A 22446-nucleotide genomic window follows, 5' to 3' on the forward strand; every position below is an offset into this window, starting at 1 on the left:
AGAACCACGGACAGCAGCCTCTGTGTGTGTGCGTCTGATTTAGCAAACAGTTGCTAAATATCGCAGTTTCACGTTAGTGCTTATATTAAAAATGACCAAATCAGACTGAGCCTCGCGACAGAGACAAAAGACTGACTGTGCACAACATCAACAGCAATTAGAACAGTAACAATAAACCCTCAGCTGTGTTTCCGTGTGACTTTAAATCCAGATTATCCCGCAAACATTTCATTACACACAATCGACTCATTCAGCGGGTTTTATAGGAGTGGAGCTAAAGGTGAGGGAGTCACATGACCAGTGCTGCGGTCGCTCCGTGAGCAGCAGTAGAAGAAGAACACTGAGCTCCATGTAAACACAGCTCCACACAGGGCTTTGTTACACACACACACACACACACACACACACAGACGGGAGACAGAGACGGAGACAGTTCTTTGACACCCTGTCCTCTCGTCATGCCATGGATATTTTGTGGCAATACCAGTTCAGGATCATCCTGCTCGGGGACTCCACGGTGGGGAAGTCGTCGCTGCTGAAGCGCTTCACGGACGGGATCTACAGTGATGTGGCTGATCCCACGGTCGGCGTGGATTTCTACGCCCGCTCCCTCGACATCGAACCCGGGGTGAAGATAAAGCTGCAGCTCTGGGACACGGCAGGCCAGGAGCGTTTCAGGTAAGAACCTTTAAAAAAAATCTGAACGATCAGAGAGAGATGTTTAATGAAATAATAACGAAGCGCGGATTGATTCTTTTGTGTCTTCCATTGTGGTGTAACGGAGTGGAAACATTGAGAATAAAATGGTTAAACACAGATTCTGGTCTGAGTGACTGTGAATCACTGCATCCATTCACAGATGATGAGCAGCCTCCTCATATTTAGGCCCCTTTTTTTTATTCCCTCACACAGCAGCCTACAGTCCACAGTCTCCACGGCAACACATACAGAGAGATGTGGTGTCTATATCTAAATCTGGGTTTTAAAAAAATATCTTCTTGTTAGAGCCATTTCCTGCTGGAAAGTAACATTTTGCACAATTCACCTCTATTATATTTGTATAACGCCAAACAAGACACTGTATATAGTGAGGCAGAAACCTGTTCAATATTATAGAGAGAAGAGAAACACAACAGTTCACACAATGAGCAAACACAAGGCATCAGTAGAAGAATTCTCTGACAGAACCACACACAAAGATTTGCAGCCATCTGCCTCGACGGGTTGGGGTGAAAGGAAATTTGCGGGACAGGGGAGAGGTGGGGGAGAGAAAGGACAAGAGGGAGGTAACAGCTGTATTAAGTTATCAGTGATGACATGTTTATAGAACTACAATGTCATTTATACAGGCATCAGTGGAGATTGTTAATTACAATGCTCACTCTCCTGCACCAAAGTCCAGTGTTTTTATCTCATAAGCTGCTTCTTTTTTACGTTTTAGAAAGATTTCAAGCAAAAAAAATCAAAAAACACATTTTTAAGTTACTGATGGAGGCAGCACGAGTGTGGACAGATTTAACATAGTTTTAAAGGCACAGTGTGTACAATTTCATGTTGCAGCTGAATATTCCTCACCTCTTCACTTTTGTAGCCTTCAGTCAGCATCAGAACATGTTGACTTTGTCCATTGTGGGCAACTGCAAAAAAAAAACAAAAAAAACATGGTGGTCCAAAATGGTCGCCTCCAGATATAGATAATATAAATATAAAAAGGTCAATGTGAGGTGAAGATGAAAAACAAAAACACTTAATATGATTTAACTCACATGGTTGGTGTGAGTGAAGACGGGGTGACTCGTTGTGTCCGTTCACGGATGATGGGAAGATTCATATCTGGGACACATGGATGGTTGAGTCCCTGGTACAGCAGCTCGTCACTGTCTCCAGGGCAACACACGCACACGCACACGCACACACACACACGATATGGTCTCCATGATTTACATTCATTTCCTGGAGACTTTAACCATAACTACTACTACAACATGTTTCTACTTTAAAATGTAATCATTTACATTATGGAGACATGATTTTTGTCCCCATAAGGAAGACAAGTCCCCATTATGTGAAAACTGTGACAACATGAGTAATACCTGCAACAAAACATACACACACACACACACACACACTTGAATAGCAAACTAAATGCATAATATTTAACCAAAACCTAATTTCAAACCCTAAAACCGAGCCTCAAAAGAATCAGGGGGACCAGCTAAACTGTCCTCATTCCCTGTTATATTCACCTGAACAGTAAAAACAAAGCCTTATCCTTAAACTTAACCTTAACCATAAATGTAGTTCCTCAGAAATGAGGTTCTGCCTAATTAGAACCAAGTTTTGGTCTCCATGAGGACTACTGGTCCAGAAAAGGTCCTAAAGAGGTAACAAATACAAGAACACACACAGACAGACAGACAGACAGACAGACAGAGATGTGTGTTTCTCTTCTTCTTTCATCTGTTGCTTCTTCTCTTTCATGGATCGTCTCTCAGATCTCCTCCAGCGTCTGATGGTGTTTTCCTTCACTTCCCTCGTTCACCTTGTGTTTGTGGAATAAAGCAGTCATTTTGTTCTTGCTGTCATCATTACAGACACATAGAGCCAGCGTGTGTGTGTTAAAAAGTCTACTGTTCTAAAAGGGAAACTGTCCCATAGTCCAGGACTCTTCTGATGGGACCTGAAGATCCTGGTCTGGGGCAATTTAACTAATTCCGCTGATTGATTTACTTTCATTGAGGCAAATATTAAAGGATTTCTTAATTGTTGAGTCAGATATCAAACTATTTTTGGTCAAATCAGACTCTGTCATGGTATTCATGATGTGGTCTCTGGGTCAAACCAAATGAAACTGCTCTTAACTTTAAAGCAGAGGTGTCAAACCTGTGGCCTCCCACTTAATATCAAGCTATAATCAGTTATATCTGTATGTTTTTTATTATTTATAGATTCATCTTGCATCCCAAATTCCGACTATATTGTTTCATATCAAATCCAACACTTTTATTGTGAAATTGTTGTAAAAATATTGTTCCAAATACCATGATTGTAATTATATATATATATATATCGTAAAGCGATCACTCCGTGCACCAAAGTCCATAGAGAAAAAGAGCGTTTTTACACCACAGCAGACAGGAGTGTTGATGATCCACTGCTGCCTCCATCATTACGTTCAAATAAGTTATTCAGTTATTTCTGCATTTTAAGTCCTTTGTTCTATATTAATTAACTGGCATAAAAGTTCCAAATGAGCCTGCAGTAGACCAGGAACTTATGTGTCTCTATGAGCTCAAAACGCCCATTTTCTCTATGGACTTTGGTGCAGGGAGAGAAGAATCTTGTTTCCTCCTGGAAAAGGCTGTTTAGTGAGGGACATATTCGTAAGATATTTTTATTATCTTAAAAACATGTGTGGCTAAAATCACCTGTAGTCATGTGGAGACACTGTGTCTCATACAATCACATGTCAAAACACACTTGACTTGGATTGGTTTTATACATGAGGTTTGACTTTGACCTGTCTTAAATGATTTAGGACTTGATTTTGGACTAACTTGAGACAGGTTTGAGGATTAACTTGGTCCAGATGAGTTGAGACTTGTGCCAAAATCTAAAAAAAAAAACAACCCTTACACTGCAAAAACTGATTGTTTCTGGGAAAATGTTCTTGTTTTTTTCCGTGAAAAGAAAGGTTTTGCATTACAGCTTACTTTGAACTTTAATACAGACTTAAAGTTCACTTCATGGTTTGGTCTGTGTTCAAATATAAGGAAATCTGAAGGTATAAATTCTTTAAGACCCATTTTTAGCCAGTTGTGTCTAGTTTTTGGCTGTTTTTTCTTGTTTTAAGGCACATTACAGTTAGTCAGTGTTGTTATTTATTCACGTATCCAACATTGGTAGATTATCTTCATTAATGTTGTCTCTCTTCCTTCCAGGTCCATCACGACCTCGTACTACCGTAACTCTGTTGGCGGGCTGCTCGTCTTTGACCTCACCAACCGCAAAACCTTTGAGCACGTGAGGGAGTGGCACAAGGAGGTGAGCGAGCACATCCTGCCCCACCACATGGTCTACATCCTCATCGGCCACAAGAGCGACCTGAACAAGGACCGCAAGGTGACGCGGGACGAGGCGGAGCAGCTGGCGGCCGAGCTGGGCATCCGCTACGTGGAGACGTCGGCCAAGTGCAACAGCAATGTGGACCGCGCTTTTGAGCTGCTGACCAGAGACATCTACGAGCTGATGAAGATGGGGGAGATTGTCACGCGCGACGGGTGGGACGGCGTGAAGAGTGGCCTCACCGCCAAGGTCCTCTACCCGGCTGACGAAGAGGAGGAGCTGGCGACTGCGTCGGCCGAAAAGGGCTGCCACTGCTGACTGAGAACTCTCTCTGTGCCATCACACCGACGGCTGCCCTTCATCTCACCGTCGTCGTCCATCAAAACTAAGTCGGCACACAGTGATGTCATCATCCGTCACTTCCTCACCTTTGTGCTTCGTGTCCTCTGAGATTCTGTTAAACGTAGGGGTTCGTGAACGTCGTGGCGTGTATCGTTGAAACCAAGTTGTGTCCACATGAATGCGGTCGTTTCTGGACTCGTGGACACAGAAACCACGTGGAGGCTGAGCGTGCTTGTGGTCAGAACTCTTGAGGACACTGTGGTCTGGCCTCGCTCCGGTCCGTGTGGTTTCTTCCTGTCCACGTTTGCTTTGCCTGCCACCCCATAATGACTGTACTACTGTAAATAATAGTGAACACTGTAGAGACAAAAGCATAGAAGGTCACTCAATGCAAATCCATCATATAATAGTGTGAACAGACACAGTGCACTCTGTAATAAGCGTCACCGTATGAAATCAATGTGCTCCCCCTGCTACTGTAATCTGTACATGCACTTACGCCAAAACTGACTCTAACCTCTGTTAATACATGAGTAAGATTATGTATAAAAAATTATAATAGAGATTATTTCTAGTTAAAGTGATAGTTCAGGTTTGATGAGGTCCTGACACACTCAGGGCTGACTTTGCTGGAAAAACAGATTTTATCCACCTAATAAGATCTACACCTGCAGTATCTCAACAATGTGTTTGCAGCTTTATCTCGCTGCTACACCGCCTTTTCTGGCTGGCAATTGAAGTTTGTAAGACACTCAGCCTCCTGCACCAAACCCCATAGAGGAAATCAGTCATTTTAGCTCACAGGGACACAGGAGCTGCTGGTCTATTGCTGCCATGTTTGGTGAGTTTGTGTCTCAGAGGTAAATCTGAAGCAAATTATTCAAACACCGAATTGACAAAATAACACATGTGAGATTACTGATAAGAGCAGCAGTGGATCGACAACACCTGTGTGCTGTGATGTCAACTTGTGCAATTTCACAATGGAATTTGGTGTGGGGGAATGAGTGGTTTACAAAATGACACAAACGTCCATTTTCTGTCAGGAAAGGGCTGTTTAACGTCAAGCAAAAGTGTCAGACACATTCTGAAGATGCCCCAGAATCACCCAAACAATGATTCTATGACTATAAGACTTTTGTGAGTCGCACACGGCGACGTCAGCGCCAACTGTTTCAGCACCTCACACCAAAAACCCTGAATTATTCAGTTGTAATGAGAATATTTAGGTATCTGTAATATATAGCATTAACAGAAATAAGACATCAGATATGTCAGAGGTTAATCTGTCAGTTTTAATAATCTCATCAGTATTAGTAAAAATGTGCAAGAAAAGGTAGTGTCACTTTCATTTTGTGATTTATTTTGACTCAAAAGCTCAATCGTGCTTTCAGCTAACAAACGTGCAGCGACTCATTATAAACTCATGATCATAGAAGGACACATGTTTTATTCAAAGGTGCCATGTGTAGAATTAAAAAAAATAAATAAATCAAATGCAATACTAAAAATTATGTTTATTATCGCCTGAAAATGAAGAATTGACGTGTTTCCGTAACCGTAGGTTGAGCCTCGTTTTGTGACGCGATGGTCTCACACGTGACAACAGCTGTTTAACTACCTTCAGCGCAGAGAACCAACCGTGTTTGTTTTCAAATCTCCAGTCTTTCTTTTGGCTCTTTTGGCTGTTAATCCACTGATCCTGAGCTCTGACCTCTCACACACTCACTGCAACCAGCAAGAGATTCTCTTTTATGTGATGAAGCTTACTTTCTTTTCTTCTTTTCTTCTTTTCTTTGAGTTATAGGTCCAGTGTGTAAAATTCAGCTGCAATGATTTCTTATTTAGGAAGACATTTAAGATGTTTTACAGGACAACACTGAACTGAAAGTTGTATAGGAACACACAACCACACACACAACTCATTTTACACACTACCTTTAATTTTCTTACATAACGTTCTCACTCGCAGCTTATATTTGGCAAGGAATGTATTGTAAAACATTTGCAACAACCCTTTATCTGTATATTTTACTTCCTGCTACAATATTCTTCCACCTCATGTTGTATAGTCAGATTTAGATATAGTTTACTGTATAACAGAGGTATAACAAATGGTTCTCAAGACCAGTCTGGCGAGCAAGGCTACATCCACTCTACAGGGTTTTCATTTAAAATTGAGTTTTTAGGTTAAAAAGAGAAAGTACTGCATCCAGATTAGTGCTTTAACCAAACTAATGCGCTTAAAATGTATATCATGGTGTCATTAAGGGCGTGAACAGGAAGCTAATTCTCTTCGGCGGGTGTTTCCATAGTTACAGAGAGTTTTACTGACGAGAAATAACAAAGGATTGAACAGCTGATAGTCAAATCATGGCAGACAAGAACCAAACAGGAAGTGACTGCGGGGGAAACTTTCAAATGAAAATGAAACAGAGCCATTGGCATGTTTTAAACGTCATCATTTTGGAGCTCTTAAATGCCGAGGTAGTGTGGATGGCGAGCGTTTTGACACCCATTTTTAAACAAAAACGCAGTAAGATGAACGTAGACCAAGACCGTTCTCAACTACCACGACAGTAAACCCATGGTCCTGACTTTGAGAACCACTGCAATTTGTACAATATGTTGTTGTTTTTTTTGTCTTAATTTTTTTGGATAGTTTGACAATCAGATGTTAACATTCGGTGTTTGTAGTGAAGATGGGGATCGCCACCTGCTGGTCTGACTGTGTTTAACACGTCTTGCGTGTCTCATGTAAACAGGGTTACACTGCATGATATCTGTCACTGCAATTTGTACGTTGAGACACTGTTTTTAGCAAACTGTACGCCGATAAATACGATTGTCCATTTGCTGAACGCTGCACAGACAAGACGATTGACTGACAGCCTAAAGGACTAATCCGCTTTTTGAAGGACTCGATATTATTCTTATTTCTATATCTAAAATTTAGACTCCACTTGTAATCTTAGAGTTAGAAGAGCCAATCTTCTTTGTTAGTAAAACCTAGAAATTTATCATTTATATACATATATGTATAATATAATATATATGTACATATGTATATATATAAAATATAATATATATGTATATGTACATATATTTATGTATACATATACTTATTTGCTCTGCTCACTCTCAGAAAGACAGCGAATGAGCACGTTGCGTAAAATGTCGAACTGTGACTTTGAAGACTTTACTTCATCCCACTGGAAAGATCAGATCAACCCACTGACACCAGTGATCATCCTGGAACCTTCCAGCCCCACACACACACACGCTCACATTTCACAGCTTTATTAAAATAAATGTTATTTATTTTCTATATTATGTATAAGGGAGTCCTTTATCTGATGTGATTTTACTGATTGGTTAAAAAAAAAAATTGAATAAATAGATGCCCAGTGAATAATGTTTGTCCTGGCTGTGTCATTTTTAACAAGGTTTGGCGCCCTCTTGTGACATGTTGAAGGAGGATCATCATGACCTAGTTTGGAGTTTTTTATTTATCTATTTATTTATGGCTGTCAATAAAAATGGTCACATTTTACACATATGTACTGCCACATCAATCACAAACCTGTTATTTGTTTTTAATTATTATTATTTTTAAATAAAAAAAAATTAAATTCACACAATTAGAGGAAGTCTTCCAATTATATAATATAGTAAATATTTTAATGTTGTTTTGTTTTATTTTATTCATTGATATATGTTGGTTTTTTGGAGTTGGCGATACTAAAAAGTCCCTGCATTACATGAACGCAGCACCGTGTGGTAAGAAGCCCCGCCCCTTTCTACCCATAATACCTTTCGGATATTAAATCTACAATGAAATCCGCTCTCAGACCAGGATAAAATCAATGATACGTATATATTTCAATACAAAAACGTCTTTAATACATCGTAAATGTACAAAATATCGTGAATAATGTTGTGGTTAATGTTGTCGGTTTTTCAACCTCTGACTGAGCAACGTGTTGTGCTTCGATATACAGTGACGCATTCAAGGACTCAGGTTAAAAAGGGCTTCTGCTGTGATTGGCACTGGAGTTGCGGCGTAAGCGGCATATCCAGCGGAATCGCCATCAAAAGATTTCGGAAGCAAAATTTTTGACAAACCGGGCTGCCAGTGATCTACTGTCCTGGCGCCCCCATCTAGTGTGCAATAAAAATCTGTATTCAATCTAAAGATTTAACGTTATGGAAATAATGCAGAAACTCTAAATGATTTGGTAAAGTAGATTTACCTGAAAGAAATTAGTATTGTATTTCAGTTCCACTAATTACCTGTTCGAGGTTATTTTAAAGGTACAGTATGTACAATTTTGTTATATCTAATGGTTTCTGTAGACTGATGTGCTGTTATTGCACTGTGTTGTTGTCGTAGTGATGATACTCTGTTCAACATGTGATGCTAGTTAGCTGCTTTTTATGCACAAGTAATATCCCAGAATGTAGCTTGGAGGTTCTTCTGAATAAATACCATCCTAGAGTTCACTTACCTCTCATCATTTCACCTCTCAACAGTTTAGGGAAGCTACGGTGGCCTACAGATGCCAGAAAGGTTGTTGTTCGCCTTCATTTATGCAGTAAAGCTCCAACTCAAAGCATGAAATGCTGGTTTGTCTGTTCATTCTGCAAAAGAAACATGACAGTTAGCGCATAATGCCAGCACAGTCTAATACTGCATTTCATTTGTAGTTGGAATTTCCAACACGAATTTCCAGCGCTACCTCACAAACTGTCATTTCTCCTTTTCTATTTGTGTTGTATTTCTGTGGCAGTGTTACAACACCATATACAGGCCGGGCATAAATACTCCACCATTTTGAGTCTTTTTGAAGATTTTCTACTGATGAGATGCTTTTTTGAAACAATGCTGTGTTTTTATGTAAACTTCTTGAAAACAAAAAAGATAAGGACCATATTATAGGTATATTGTTCTGGCACAACTCTACTCCGGGTTTTTTTCTTTTCCATTAGTGATAGTTCCTGGTACCTGCTCTGACCAATATAACGTGTCTGATAACAAACCAAGTAGAGTGGAGTGGAGCCGAGTAGTGCTAGAACTGTATAATGGAAAAGCACCTTTAAGCATTCATGATACTTTACCATCTGCCTCATGAAACGTGAATTAATTCATGAACCATGAAATACCTTCTGAAACACTAATAACATTGGGGCTTATCCCTTATAGGATCTTTATTCTTGTTTGTTTTTAACAGGTTTTCTGCAAACATGGCATTGTCTTCATGGCCACTGGAACAGTCATGTACTGACACAAAACACATCAAACTAGATATAGATCACTAGAGCAGTCAAAATCCTGGAAATGTGCATTAATCTCCTACATTTAGCGAGACAATGTGTAAAGTCTCCATATTTGAATAAGGAAAAAGCGCCAGAAAAGTGTATGACTACATCACAGTGCTTCATCTCCAGTGTACTACTATTGTTTCACAAATTAAACAAACACCAATATTATCTCATGAAACTCGTTAAAACGCTGTGTATTGTATTAAAATATGTGTATAATAGTAAACACACTCTTGTTTCGCAGACAGTGAGAACCAGAGTCAGTTGAAATGCAGTTGAATTTGGGAAAAAAAAGTGGTTCTGGTTCACAAGAGCGGGCACAGATCAGCAGGAAGTCAAGCTACATGAGCGGAAGTGCGCATGCGCCGCAGCTCCCCACAATCTAAGGGATGCGTTTCACCTCTTAAAACGGTAAGGATACGCTCATTTCCTCCATGTACCGATTCAAATGTGGTTCACGGTTAATTTTAGCCGGTCGTACGCGGCGGGCGGTTGTTTAATCCGCGGGTATCGGATGAAAAAGCGGAGTCGGGGCAGCGCGAGACAGGCTCGCGCGGAATGGAGGAGCAGCAGCGGCGCCGCCGCCGTGCCGTTGTTTGCTGTACGTGCCGCCGCACAGGGAGACGTCATTTTGAGGGGGAGCGGAGAGTTAAAATGCACAGTTACGAAAGGACGTACGGTTCATAGTCGAGCGGCACGTAACCGCCACATTCTAAGTGCCGAGCCAAACCTGCGTGGGCCACTATAGTTCACGTTGTCACCCATATTCACGCTACTCTCGAGTTACGCCCTTGTGCGTGAGCCACAATGGCTGCTTGTATCGCCGCTGCTGAGCCTAGTGAGCTCCGCTGCCCACGGACGCCTTGAGAAAACCCCACTCAACTTTACTAAAATACACGCATTCATGGTGAATTCAACTATAGCGTTTGAACGTGAATGTGAGCGGGCTCTTTTTATCCCGCGTCACTCAGCGGTGGCTCGATAAACCACGTAATTGCGGCTCTCATTTCCCGAAATTGTCGCACTTACGTTGTCACTTTTGCGCTAAAGTTGACACTTGAAAAAGAAAAAAGAAAAAAAGCGGGTGGATTAATTTAAACGAGATAAGACGAGTGTGGTCTGGTGATAAACGAGCTCATCACAGGAGCCTTAATTTCAAATTATTTGAAATAAACAAGTCTCTTTTAAGAGTTAAAAATATATATCATTTAATATATTTTAATGTTTCTGTTTAGGCTACATGTTTATTTTGCATTTATCTCATAGTTTATATTTAGAAACCAAAAAATATTCACATTTAAGAAACTGAAAAGTCAGAGAAAACTCGTTTTAATGATGCAAAAAGCAAACAGACTAATCGATTATCAAAATAGTTCTAAATATAAATTTATACTATAGTTTCGGCCCTATAAGTAGATATAAATAATAGAAGATGTGAGATAAATGCAAAATAAACATGTAAACAGAAAAGTATGAAATATCAATACTGAATTTATCGTGTTTTTTTAAACAACAAAAATACTTGAACAATCAACAACAGTTGATAATATAATAATCATATTTTATATTTAAACAATTTTGTTTACATGTCTATTTTGCATTTGTCTCATCTTCTATTACTTATAGTTAATTAATGGTCAACGATTCTAATAATCGGTTTGAGTTTGTTTTCAGCTTTTCAGATTTTTCAGTTTCTTAAGGTGAATATTTCCTGGTTTCTTAATGGAAAGCATGAATTAAATACAAAATAAACATATAAACAGAAAAATGTTAATCTGGAATATGTTATATAAGTAAAAGGCAGAGTTTGTCTATCAAGTTATCTTGTCAGCTGGTGCAGTGATCTTCCAAAGGCTGGGTTGGGACCCATAGATGCGTCATGGGAGACTGTTAGGGGTCCCTAAACTAATTTTCATTTAAGATTTATGTGAAAATGAAATACATAAAGTTAAGTGTTATTTAATTTACCCAACATCTTTTGGAAATGATTCATTAACCAAATAAAAAAATGAAATTAGGTGTTACATGCTGTAAATGAATCTCTACATTTTGCACAAATTTGTTCTTGTCACGATTTATATCCTGATTTGGATCACGATAGTTTGCCGTTACACTACATTGACATCGCTAAACTCATTAATTGTAAGTTTGTAGTTGTAGTTTTAGTCAAAGGGATCATCCTGGTTATTTGAAATGAATTTGCATGAATTACTGACTAGGGGTGTATTTAATATGCAAAAATGAGTGTCTGATTAGATTCTTATTCATAACAGTAGACCAGCACCTCCTGTGTTTTCACGAGCTAAAAACATCAATTATCTCTATGGACTCTGAGGGCGGAGAGTGAGTGGTTGACAAATGTCTCTGTATTTTAATAAAAGGTTTCACGCTGGCAGGTTTTTATCTTAGATGTTCACCTTCCATTATTTGTCCTCTTTATGTCTTTCAGATGAACACACTCCTGGACAGCTGTCCCGTGAAAGCAGCCTCTCTGTCGAGCCTACTCTGAGCGTGATGGCGACCACAGACGAGGTCACGGTGTCCATGGGGGAGGTGGTGATGGTGAAAGCTGACGGGGAGAATGACCCCAATAAGACTCAGGTCATCCTCCAACTCCAGCCAATCACGACTGGGTATGTTGTCAAATGGGAATTCTGGTATTTTTCGATCTGGGTCTTATGTCTATTAATATGAATAGTTATATCTATAAACAGCGCTTGTTTTTGTCAATAAATGGCTCGGATTGTTATTGTAAGAGCCAGTAGTGTCACTCAAAGTATGTTCTTCTTCGTGAGACTGCGCTCACATTTTAAACATAGGGCCCAGGTTGAAAGCTGAGTGAGGGGTAACCTAATAAAGCAGTAAAGACGAGGGATGCACAATAGTGGACCTTTTGCCAGATGTATCGGGAGTGTTTGGACCAATAAGCGATGTTTTTCATTAAATCTCTTCTATTGTTATCACAATATTTTTAATGTGTGTGTCGCAGCAGATTTAGAAATACGTTTTCTTTATTGTGCGAAATAAGTAAACATAAAAAAATAATAGCTGGAGAAGGCGCATAGAAGCCAAGGAGGTAGCAGATTATTCTGCCTACTGTTTTAGTCTAGGGCTGCAGTGATTATTCAGATAGTTAATCGTCAACTATTCTGATAATCGATTGATTTGAGTGGTTAAGCTTTATGATTTTTCAGCTTCTTAAACGTGAATATTTTCTGTTTTCTTTGCTTCATATGACAAAGAAATCATTAAAACTGAATGATTTTGGTTTTTGGACAAAACAAGACATTTGAAAACGTCATCATTTCCAGGTTTGCTAACCATTTTTCAACATTTTATGAAATGTTATGATAGTACGCAATTAATCGAGAAAAGAATCAGCGGATTAATTGATTATGAAAATATTTTAGTTATCAGTTATATCCGGGGATCTTGCTGTGTTTGAACACCTGAACTATCCCTTTATTCTTTTTGTTTTTTTTGTCTTTTCTCAGAGATGAATCTGCTGAAACAGATGCAGCTGTCATAGCAGTCGAAGCTCATGCAGGTAAGAGGTTGTTTGTTGTTGGGACAGCATTTTTAATGCTACAGTACAGTCTCTTCATGTTTCATTTGTGTATGTTTTCTTTTCCTTTTTTTTCTCCAGACAAAGCAGAGGGAGACGAAGTAGAACTTGGTTGTCCCATAACGTGTGGCGACTGTAAAGCTGTGCTGCTTGTGAAGAAATTTGTGTGTCCAGGAATCAACGTAAAATGTGTGAAGGTAGGTTGATTAATTATTGTTTTTAAAGAAGACGCTGAAGCTAAAAAACAAAAAGGAACTAGATTAGGGCAACACCACTCCCATCACCAGTGGTTTTTTGTTCTCCAATAATTGATGAGTTGTTTGGTCCATAAAACATCTGAAAATTTTCGCCGGATTTTTTACAAACGTTTAGTTAATATTTATGTGTATATGTTTTAAAAACATGCATAAAATGGAAGTAGGAGTCCTGGAAATGATGTAAATTAGACACTGTGGACACATTTGTACTTGCCATCTTTAGAAGGGGAAAAACTGATGTTACTGACCTCGGTCACAGTCACTGAACCCACACTCTCTGCTCCAGTATGAAGACCAGCTCATCAGCCCCAAGCAGTTTGTGCACATCTCTGGAAAGGCCACTCTGAAAGACTGGAAGAGAGCCATCAGGATGGGCGGAGTCATGCTCAGGTCAGGGGACTTCAGTCTTCTCACCTATTAGTCATCTTCATCACAGGTTACATGTAGGCCGTCACACACAGACATTGTGAATGTTAAATCTGAAACGACAAAACATTCTGTGAAGCTTTATATCAACGCACTAACAACATGCTGCTCTGTAACATCTGTGCTGTAATTGAGATGATAATTATGATTCCAGGCCTCATGTTGTGTGTGTGTGTGTGTGTGTGTGTTAAATTTACCACTGTATGATTTCTCCTCTCCAGAAAAATGATGGATTCAGGTCAGCTGGACTTTTACCAGCACAGCACTCTGTGCACCAACACGTGCCGCAGCACCAAGTTTGATTTGCTCATCAATAACACGCGGTTTCCCCCAGACGGCAGCGGACTGACCACGCCCACATCGTCTCAAGGTGAGAGCACACCAGTTACATCAACCAACAGGACTGATATGATGGCTGTCATGTCGGTGGTCGACATGTTAGCCTGTACGGCGAACAATATCTGTTAGAATGCTCACACCGCACGCGGGAAACGTGTCTGTTTTTCAGTTCTCGGCTACTTATTATTGTAGTTCCCAGCAAAAAAAGTGTGGCCTGCAACTGATAATGAATTATAGTTTGTTGTTATCACGTATGAAAATGTTCTCTTTCCTTCATGAACTGCAGCTCAGGTGGTTCTGGGTGATGGTGTGACAGTGGGTGAGGACAGAGCAGAGGCTGTGACTGTGAAAACAGACTGGAGCTCAGTGTCACAGGAGTCTATTGACAAGAAGGAATCTAACGAGATCTCAGGTCAGACACACACACGCCAGCACAGACCTGCTGTGGAAGATCGTACGTAAAAACACACTGACATGTGCCACATTTCTGTCCGTCTGTCACAGAGGACACATTGAACTTCTGGAAGGGAATCGCTGACGTGGGTTTGCTGGGTGAAGTGGTGACCAACATCAGCACCGAGCTGCTGGAGCTGCTGAACGGTGTCCAGCAGCTCAGGAATCTGGCTGCTTTACAGGACACAGGTACACAACGATGCCAACACACACACACACACAAACTGTTCTGCTGGGAATGTCATTATCATTACAGAGCATGTGTGTGTGAGACTCACCATGACATCACAGCAGCAAAAAAAAAAGTTGTGAATAAATCTTCATTGACACCTTTTCCTTCTTTTTAAATAATAATTAACAACACACATAGTGAATTATAGAGTTTAGTGGAGTTTGTGCTCAGAGGGATTTAGCAGTGTTCTATTTGTGTCTCCTCACGACGCTTACATTTAAATTGCTTTTTCTATTTAGGCCATGTTGAATCCCTCTGGGTTAACCACGAAAACAACGACTAAAAGACATTGTAAACACTTTCCATTGTCCACTTTGTGTATTTATAGTCAATTGTAGATTTTGTAGCACTAATGATCTGCATGATTCTTAACTTTATGTGCATTTTCTCACTTACAGCATGTGAGTTTTAAAGCTGTAGTTTGTAGACTTACAGCATATATATAGAAACATGTCTGTTGGATCCAAATCATTGTTACATATGTTCCCACAGTGCTGATTAGAACTCTCTCTCCATTTGTGTCAGTATAAGCAGTATTGAGATGCCTGGCAACATTCCTGCACACAGGAAGTTGTTTGTTTCATGTCAAGACAGACAGAGGCAACTTAATATTGAGCTATAAAAGCAAGCAAGACACATAAAAGTGTCCACAGAAAAGATTCAGAAGTGAATTCTACTGCTTGTTCAACAGTTTGACAAGATAAACACTTCTAGTCTCCGCCCACCCCTGCTCTGCTGCTGTATACCCACAAACTCTCTCTCAGTCAGAGCTGATAGTTTTGCTTCACATAGCCTGTTTTCAGACAAAGGAGTCGACAAAGGAATGATGTTACGTTATCGTTTCTGTTCACAAAGACCAAACCTTTTGAATGAGAATATAAACAAGAACCCACAACTCTAACTTCATTAATATAGAAATATGTCCTACATCCTCTAAACACAATAAATAATAAATAATAAATTCCCTGTTCTGTAGCTACAGTGCGCGGCCATAACAGCCAATCACAGACGTAGTCAATGTAGAAAGTGTTGTCAGTGTTAGGGCTGGCTCTGTCACGTGTGTAATCAAGGAAAATGAGCAGTGAACTTGTGAGGTAAGCAAATAAAAATGAGTTGTACATTTGCACGAATAAAGGGAGAGGAAGAACAAATTCAACAGCCGGTTTTAAGCTGATGGATGGAAAAAAACAAAACAATCAACAGCGGGACAATTTAAAATGTCCACCGCTGCTGCTGGTTTCTATGAGAGTCGTCACTGAATAAAATGTACAACGGCTGAATTTGTTCCTTTCCTTTCTGACTGATCACATGACCCTTTAATTGATTGCCGCACTGATCCCAGATTCCTGTCTGGTAGAGGTGGCGGTGCTCAGTAACCTGGCTCAAGTGTTCGGCCTGCTGGACTTGGTGAAGAAGGTGCTGGAGAGGAGGAGGCAGCAGACAGATCCCAGCCAGCAGCAGATCCTCAGCACACTCAGCAGTGAGTACACAGCAAACACGGCCTTCTGGAAGGTTCTTCTTGCTCTCGTTATGCCTGAACGGAGCTTGTTCAACCATAAATATTCACTGTTTTCTTCAAGAAAAAACAACCATATAACCTGAGACTCGAGCTGGCAGATATTCTATTTGGCGAGTCTTGTCAACAGTAGACAAACTAAACACCACCTTCGATGCTAACTGAAGGCTACACTGTTTCTCCAACACACTTGGAAGAGAAGAGTGAAGTGCAGGATATTCAGCTGCAACATGAAACTTGACCACTACATTTTACACACTGTACCTTTAAGCTGGTTTTTAATGTAGTGGGTCAGCAGGGGGCACTCACAGCTCTGGCAGAACTGACTGGGTGTTGACTGTGTTCTGTGTGCAGGTCTGGAAGTGCAGCTGGAACAGCAGAGGAAGCAGCAGCATGTTCGAGCTCTTCTCTCCTGCCCACAACCGGCCAAAAGCAAAACCCCCAAACGTCAAACCAAGCGGCCTCGCCTCCACAGACCCGCCTCCACCACCACACTCCTGACCTCCCCCGTCAACCAGCAGACCACCCTGCACCCGCAGCAGTTCACCGTCCTGTCCCCCATCTCACTGTCCTCCGTCGGTCAGCCCTTCACTGTGGCGGGTTTGCCCATTGCCTCCCTCGCCCAGTCTTCAAACACCGTCACGCTGCTTCCCGCCGGGTCACAGCTCTTCACTCGCTACATGGTGGCCGGAGACGGAAAGTCAGACACCATCACCTTACACCCGTCCTCGGGGCTCACACTGGTGGGCACCACCGCTGCCATGCAGGACTCCAGCCAGCTGGGGACAATGGTGAGCCCTGTAGAGCTGGTGCACCTGAGCCAGCAGGGCAGCAGCACAGAGGTGGTTCCCATAGAGGGTCAGGTGATGGACGGCACCATGCTGGTCCAGAGCGAGGTGGACTCTGGTCAGGAACATACGGTCATTGAGATCAACCCGACGCCGGTGGAGCAGACGGTGGGAGTTATGGAGCTGCAGCTAAGCGGAGACTCGGGCACAGAAGCAGCCTCCATGGTCGTTCAGAGCACCATGGAGGTGAAAATGGCTCCCGAGGGGGAGGAGCCTCAGTGCCAAATGCAGGAGGAGCAGACTGAAGGGGTTCAGGGGCTGGAGCTGGACGCCAGCGGACAGTTGTCTGGCATCCAGATAGTAGTGATAGAGGACAGCATGCGGGAGGAAAACAAAGTGAAATGAGACTCGTGTGAAGTTAAACCATCTGGTATTAAATGAACGTCTGTCCTGAGAGATCTGACCCCAGGTGGACAGCGCCACGTTAGTGTGGCATTAAAATGCTTCCTGGATCAGAACCCACTTCACCACCGCTCTTTGCTAATTCACATGGACGTCAATTACAGCACTGTGCTGAAAGTCTGAGGTTGTCTGAGGTCACTCGCAGCTTTGTTGTTTTTATGTCTGACATCATAGACGTTTGGGTTGGAATAATGTGACTGAACGTTGGTCAAAGAGTTAAACTCACACAACACGGGTATGTCATGAATAAACCTGGTGTAATTCACGGCAGATATTTGTCAACATGTAGAGATGCACTGATGCCACAAGTACGATTACTTAAATTAGTATTTAATAATGCAATTACAGCAACAAATAATGTTAAACTAATTTTATTTACTTCATTTTGACTGAACAAAATCAGGGCTGAAATGATTATTCAATTAATCGTCAACTATTTCGATCAATGATTATTCTGTTTTAGTGGGTTCAAAAATGATTACTGAAAAATGTGGGTTTGTGGACAAAGCGAGACATCTGAGAACGTCATTTCCATTGTTCAACATTTTATGGACCAAACAAATACTCAATTAATTAGGAAAATAGTTGAAAACATTAGATACCATTACCGCTTAAACATTTACAATCCCCTTTCAAAAAGAATTTGATTTAAATTAATAAAGCTTTATATTTAGTGGCAAATCCTTTCCTGTGATGTCATGTTCCTGTGTTTTCGTGTCTTTACAGTCTCTACAAAGTCTCTACAGTCTTTACAAACTGCTGAGTTATTGCGACACATCTGCTTACTGCTGCTCAGCTCACTGTCGGTATCGGTGCATCCCAATGGATTTAGGTTCCTCTCCAGGTTTAAGAGAGTCGGGGTCGTGCTGCTGCTGTTGGGAGTGTAAGAGTAGGTGAGACTAAATATGCTTTATTATGAAACGGCACTCATGTTTTCCATATTTACTCTGTAATAATGGACTAAAACAATGTAAGAAATGACATCTGTTTCATCCAGATTATGGTTGGACATGGTTCAGTCCCATTTAGGTTTAGATGTTTAAGTTCAGATGTTAATCTCAGCGACATCTTAACACATCACCACGTCTTGTTTATGTGAGGTGGTCGTAGTTATGAGCAGGGAAAGTTCTGGATCCACTGGATCAAAAATGCAAACATTTCAGGTTCCCGTAGGCGGTGTTAAAGTGTTCAAATGATGTCACTGTGTGGTCATTCTATTATTTTTGATAAAAACAACAAATCTAACGGTGGCCTGAGACTTTTGCACACAGTGGTGTGTGTTTTTAAAGGCTCTGAATGTACAGATGTGTGTCACGGCGGCGCCAGAGACACAGTTTGGACAGAGAACATTTTAAAATGATTTCAACAAATAAAACTCAATCGAGAGACGCTGAGTGAACCATAATATTTCACGCGCTGCCGTAAGGTTTCAACCATTAGAGAAAGACGAGACTTATGTGTTGATCAGTGTTGATATTGTGGTGATGTTCACAAATAAATCAGCGTGTGAAGAGCTGACAAAGTGTAAACTGCTTTGAGTTCACAGCATCAACTCTCTGACCTGTGACTGCTCCCTGCTTCAACAAGAAACATGTTCCTTTTTTAAATAACAACAATGATAACAATAATAATAATGATGGAATATTAATAAACAATTTATATGGAAACGTTTTGAATAGTGTTACAAAGTGCGTTATCATCATAATCAGGTAAGAGAACTATTCAAAATGAAGCAAGCAGTTGATTAAAAGTACGACATTAAAATGAGTGAAAGTAACAGATGAAAACGCATAAGAAACAAAATCGAATCTTAATCTGTGCATTCACAAAGTTTTTGATGAGAAGCAAACAAGAATTTAAGATGTGATTTGTCTAAAATAAATCGGAAGAGAGGGTCATCTGGTGGAGCAGGGGCTAGCGTTGTTGCCTCATAGCAAGAAGGTCACAGGTTCGGATACCAATTCGACTGAGGGTGTGTGTGTGTGTGTGTGTGTGGGGAAATATATAATATTCAGATTGGGAATAAGTTAACTGGACCCTAATGGATGTACACCTAATACACAACTTTCGGAAAACAATAATGTCATATCCTAACCTCTCTTATGGGTTATAACTTCTAACTTTCACTTACCGTCTTCTTTTGTTTGGAGTTTGAACACAGCAAACACTTCATGCACATCCTCCTATAGAAGCTCGTTTCTGCCATCTGTGGAAAAAAAGAATAAGAGATAATTAAGAGATAATATGTCATAATTAAGAGATAATATGTCATAATTATGAAATTGAACGTGGCCTGTCCAGGATGTGACCCTGCCATTCACCCTCATGTGGAGGATAAAGCAGTAGACGATGAATGAATGAATGAATGAACACCAAGAAGTGAGTTCCAGAGAATTTTAAGGTCAATAAACACTGAAGTCTCATTTTGTCACATATTAAGATTTTGGAAGAACCAGTTACAGTAATGTACCAACTTAAAAGTGTATTAGGTATTATTATTGTTATTATTATTATTATTATTATTATTATCATTATAATCATTAATATAATATTTATTGATTCATTTTCAGTGTCGAGCACAAAATCAACTCCCAAACAACACAATTCACAGACACATTGACAAACTAAACCGAGCCTTTTCACTAACCTTAATCATGACCAGTTCATCCTTAACAATAACCATAAGTCAAATCTTGGCTCTTAACTTAAAGGAGGTTCGTTTTAGTTTGTGAGGATGAGTGACCAAATCCTTTCAGATAATAATTAAGAGAGCTTTAAAAAAAAAAACCTCCTTGTCCACTAGAGAGCAGTGTTGCCCCATGTTTGCCGTCTTTTGGCTTTTGTCATTCAAAAAGCAAATCCTGAAAACAGAACATGTCATTCATAAAAACACAGACTTTCATACTTTGTCGTCTGGGTTTTTTCTACGTGAGTGAATATAAATGAAGTGAATCCTCAGACTGTGGCTCAGAATTATAATTACATACTGAGACACAAAGTCATAATTATGAGACACAAACCATGAAGGTTCAGTGATGTGATTGTCTGAGACCATTCAAGCGTAAATATATCTTTTTAAGGAAAAGCTTAAAAACTTTTAACTGTGCCCTGATGTGATGTTTAATAAATGCCTTAAACTGGCCTGAAATGTCCCATAATCCCTCAGTGTCCCCAGTGTGTTGTGTGTTCTTAAAGAGGGAAGATTAGAGTGTCTGGTTGAGTCAGACAGAGACAGATGTGTCGTCAGGTGAACCACAGCTCAGCTCTCTGTCCTCGTTCTGCAGCTGCAGCTGCAGCTGAAGCGGCCGTCTCTCACCAATCCTCTTCTCCTTTTTCACCTCATTCTCATCTCTCCATCTCTCTCTCTCTCTCTCTGTCCTCTTCTACCACTCCGTTACTGCCCTCATTTCTCTCATTTCTGCTCTAATTTTGAGGCTGGATTTAAAGCTCCAGTGTGTAACTTGTGTTGTCTGTACCAGCCACAGACGTCAGGTGAGTCTGCAGAATATTCTGGGAGGACGACGTTAGGTCCAAACATTAACTGTAATGTCACTGACATAAGAAACGACTGGGGATCATTTTTTCAAAGAAAATGTAAAAATGACACAAAACGCTGTGGATGTACAACGATGACGTCATAGCAGCCTAACCTCTCTTATCATCTTTGTCTTCTTTTGTTTGGAGTTTGAACTCAGCAAACACACTTCATGCACAGCCTCCTATGCAAGCTCGTTTCTGCCGTCTGTGGAAAAAAAGACAATTAGGACACAGTTCTAGAGAAATGTGGTGCAGTAGCGGTTGTTTCCGTGGTGTCATGTGTTTCCTGACGGACGTAATCCTCGTCCTTCTTATCTCATGGTTTTGTTTGTTTACCTCTAACTCTCTTTAGGGAATTCCCCACAAACAACATTATCTTCTTGTTTTCCTGGAGACGTCTTTAAGGTTTTCCTTTGACGTCGTCAACATTCCAGGGAAGACGCCGCAGCTTTTGACCTGGAAGAAACGACGTGGTGTAAATGAATATCACAAAATATCCACAACTTTCTCATAATTGTAATACATTCATCATTAGTCATTGTTTGATTGTATAATAAATCATTTACTATGCCTTTATTGTTGGAATACAAGCTATTAATGCAATGACTTTAAATACTGTAGTACACATGCCAGACCTGTATGTGTCCACACACAGAAATACACTAAAAACAGGAAAACAAGCTTATTATGGCTCCAAAATATTGGTTCAAAAGGTACAAAAATTAAAAATTATATTATAATCTTGTTCTCGATAAAAGGTAGGACACTGAGAGACATAATCTAGAATAAAATCGGAGAAAATAGGCAGATTAATAAATAAAAGTCAAGAATAAATGTTATATATATGTTTATATATATTTATATACGAGCTGTTCTGAGACTCGTAAAAAACGACATTGAGGAAATTAATATGTAACATTTGTGCATTAATGTTCCTGTATAATTTCACCTGTCTGCACTCGGCTTCTCAGGGACTTTTATTCTTTCAAGTCATTATGTCTTTATTGGTCCTTTCTGCAACATTAGCACGTTATTTTATTATCACAATATTCTTCTGCTGTTTTGTTTCTGTTTTTGGAGGTGGAGTGAGTGCAGAGACGTTCACTGGAGACGCAGGTGTCTTTTAAAGCTACACTGTGTTA

At 40.3% G+C, this 22446-nt stretch overlaps 2 protein-coding genes, 2 long non-coding RNA genes and 1 other non-coding gene across 7 annotated transcripts; 3 read left to right on the top strand and 2 right to left on the bottom strand.

The window, feature by feature from the left end:
- Positions 1–379: 379 nt before the first annotated feature.
- Positions 380–7819, top strand: rab42a (RAB42, member RAS oncogene family a). Its single transcript, XM_044052412.1, has 2 exons — positions 380–678; positions 3942–7819. The coding sequence occupies exons 1-2, from the start codon at positions 464–466 to the stop codon at positions 4381–4383; spliced, it is 657 nt and encodes a 218-aa protein (XP_043908347.1). The 5' UTR covers positions 380–463; the 3' UTR covers positions 4384–7819.
- Positions 642–1939, bottom strand: LOC122786257. Its single transcript, XR_006362422.1, has 3 exons — positions 1767–1939; positions 1576–1637; positions 642–699 (listed from the first exon to the last, which is right to left on the bottom strand). It is a non-coding gene; the product is annotated as an uncharacterized LOC122786257 (long non-coding RNA).
- On the bottom strand, positions 4702–21755 carry LOC122786255. Its single transcript, XR_006362419.1, has 6 exons — positions 21641–21755; positions 21418–21509; positions 19899–19973; positions 13800–14030; positions 8916–9048; positions 4702–4764 (listed from the first exon to the last, which is right to left on the bottom strand). It is a non-coding gene; the product is annotated as an uncharacterized LOC122786255 (long non-coding RNA).
- On the top strand, positions 8432–8566 carry LOC122786983. The gene has a single exon (XR_006362530.1). It is a non-coding gene; the product is annotated as a U11 spliceosomal RNA (small nuclear RNA).
- Positions 10061–18448, top strand: LOC122786210 (glucocorticoid modulatory element-binding protein 1-like). 3 transcript variants are annotated; one of them, XM_044052349.1, is made up of 10 exons: positions 10061–10140; positions 12179–12362; positions 13224–13276; positions 13376–13491; positions 13838–13941; positions 14199–14347; positions 14603–14728; positions 14821–14958; positions 16344–16481; positions 16872–18448. In XM_044052349.1, exons 2-10 carry the CDS (start codon positions 12244–12246, stop codon positions 17708–17710), a joined length of 1782 nt encoding a protein of 593 aa, XP_043908284.1. In that variant the 5' UTR covers positions 10061–10140; positions 12179–12243; the 3' UTR covers positions 17711–18448. The 3 variants fall into 3 exon arrangements, with proteins under 3 accessions (XP_043908284.1, XP_043908286.1, XP_043908285.1); XM_044052351.1 differs by having other exon boundaries at positions 16359–16481; XM_044052350.1 differs by lacking the exon at positions 10061–10140 and adding an exon at positions 11450–12072.
- Positions 21756–22446: the final 691 nt, after the last annotated feature.

The sequence above is a fragment of the Solea senegalensis genome, linkage group LG20 (genome assembly GCF_019176455.1).
Source record: "Solea senegalensis isolate Sse05_10M linkage group LG20, IFAPA_SoseM_1, whole genome shotgun sequence".
Classification (NCBI taxonomy): Eukaryota; Metazoa; Chordata; class Actinopteri; order Pleuronectiformes; family Soleidae; genus Solea; species Solea senegalensis.

Excerpts from the sequence above, each read along its gene's own strand:
- rab42a (XM_044052412.1), top strand. The coding sequence starts at position 464 with ATGGATATTTTGTGGCAATACCAGTTCAGGATCATCCTGCTCGGGGAC. Across the intron at positions 679-3,941 it reads GCAGGCCAGGAGCGTTTCAG|GTCCATCACGACCTCGTACT; the intron begins GTAAGAACCTTT and ends TCTTCCTTCCAG.
- LOC122786210 (XM_044052349.1), top strand. The coding sequence starts at position 12,244 with ATGGCGACCACAGACGAGGTCACGGTGTCCATGGGGGAGGTGGTGATG. Across the intron at positions 12,363-13,223 it reads CTCCAGCCAATCACGACTGG|AGATGAATCTGCTGAAACAG; the intron begins GTATGTTGTCAA and ends GTCTTTTCTCAG. Across the intron at positions 14,729-14,820 it reads GGAATCTAACGAGATCTCAG|AGGACACATTGAACTTCTGG; the intron begins GTCAGACACACA and ends CGTCTGTCACAG.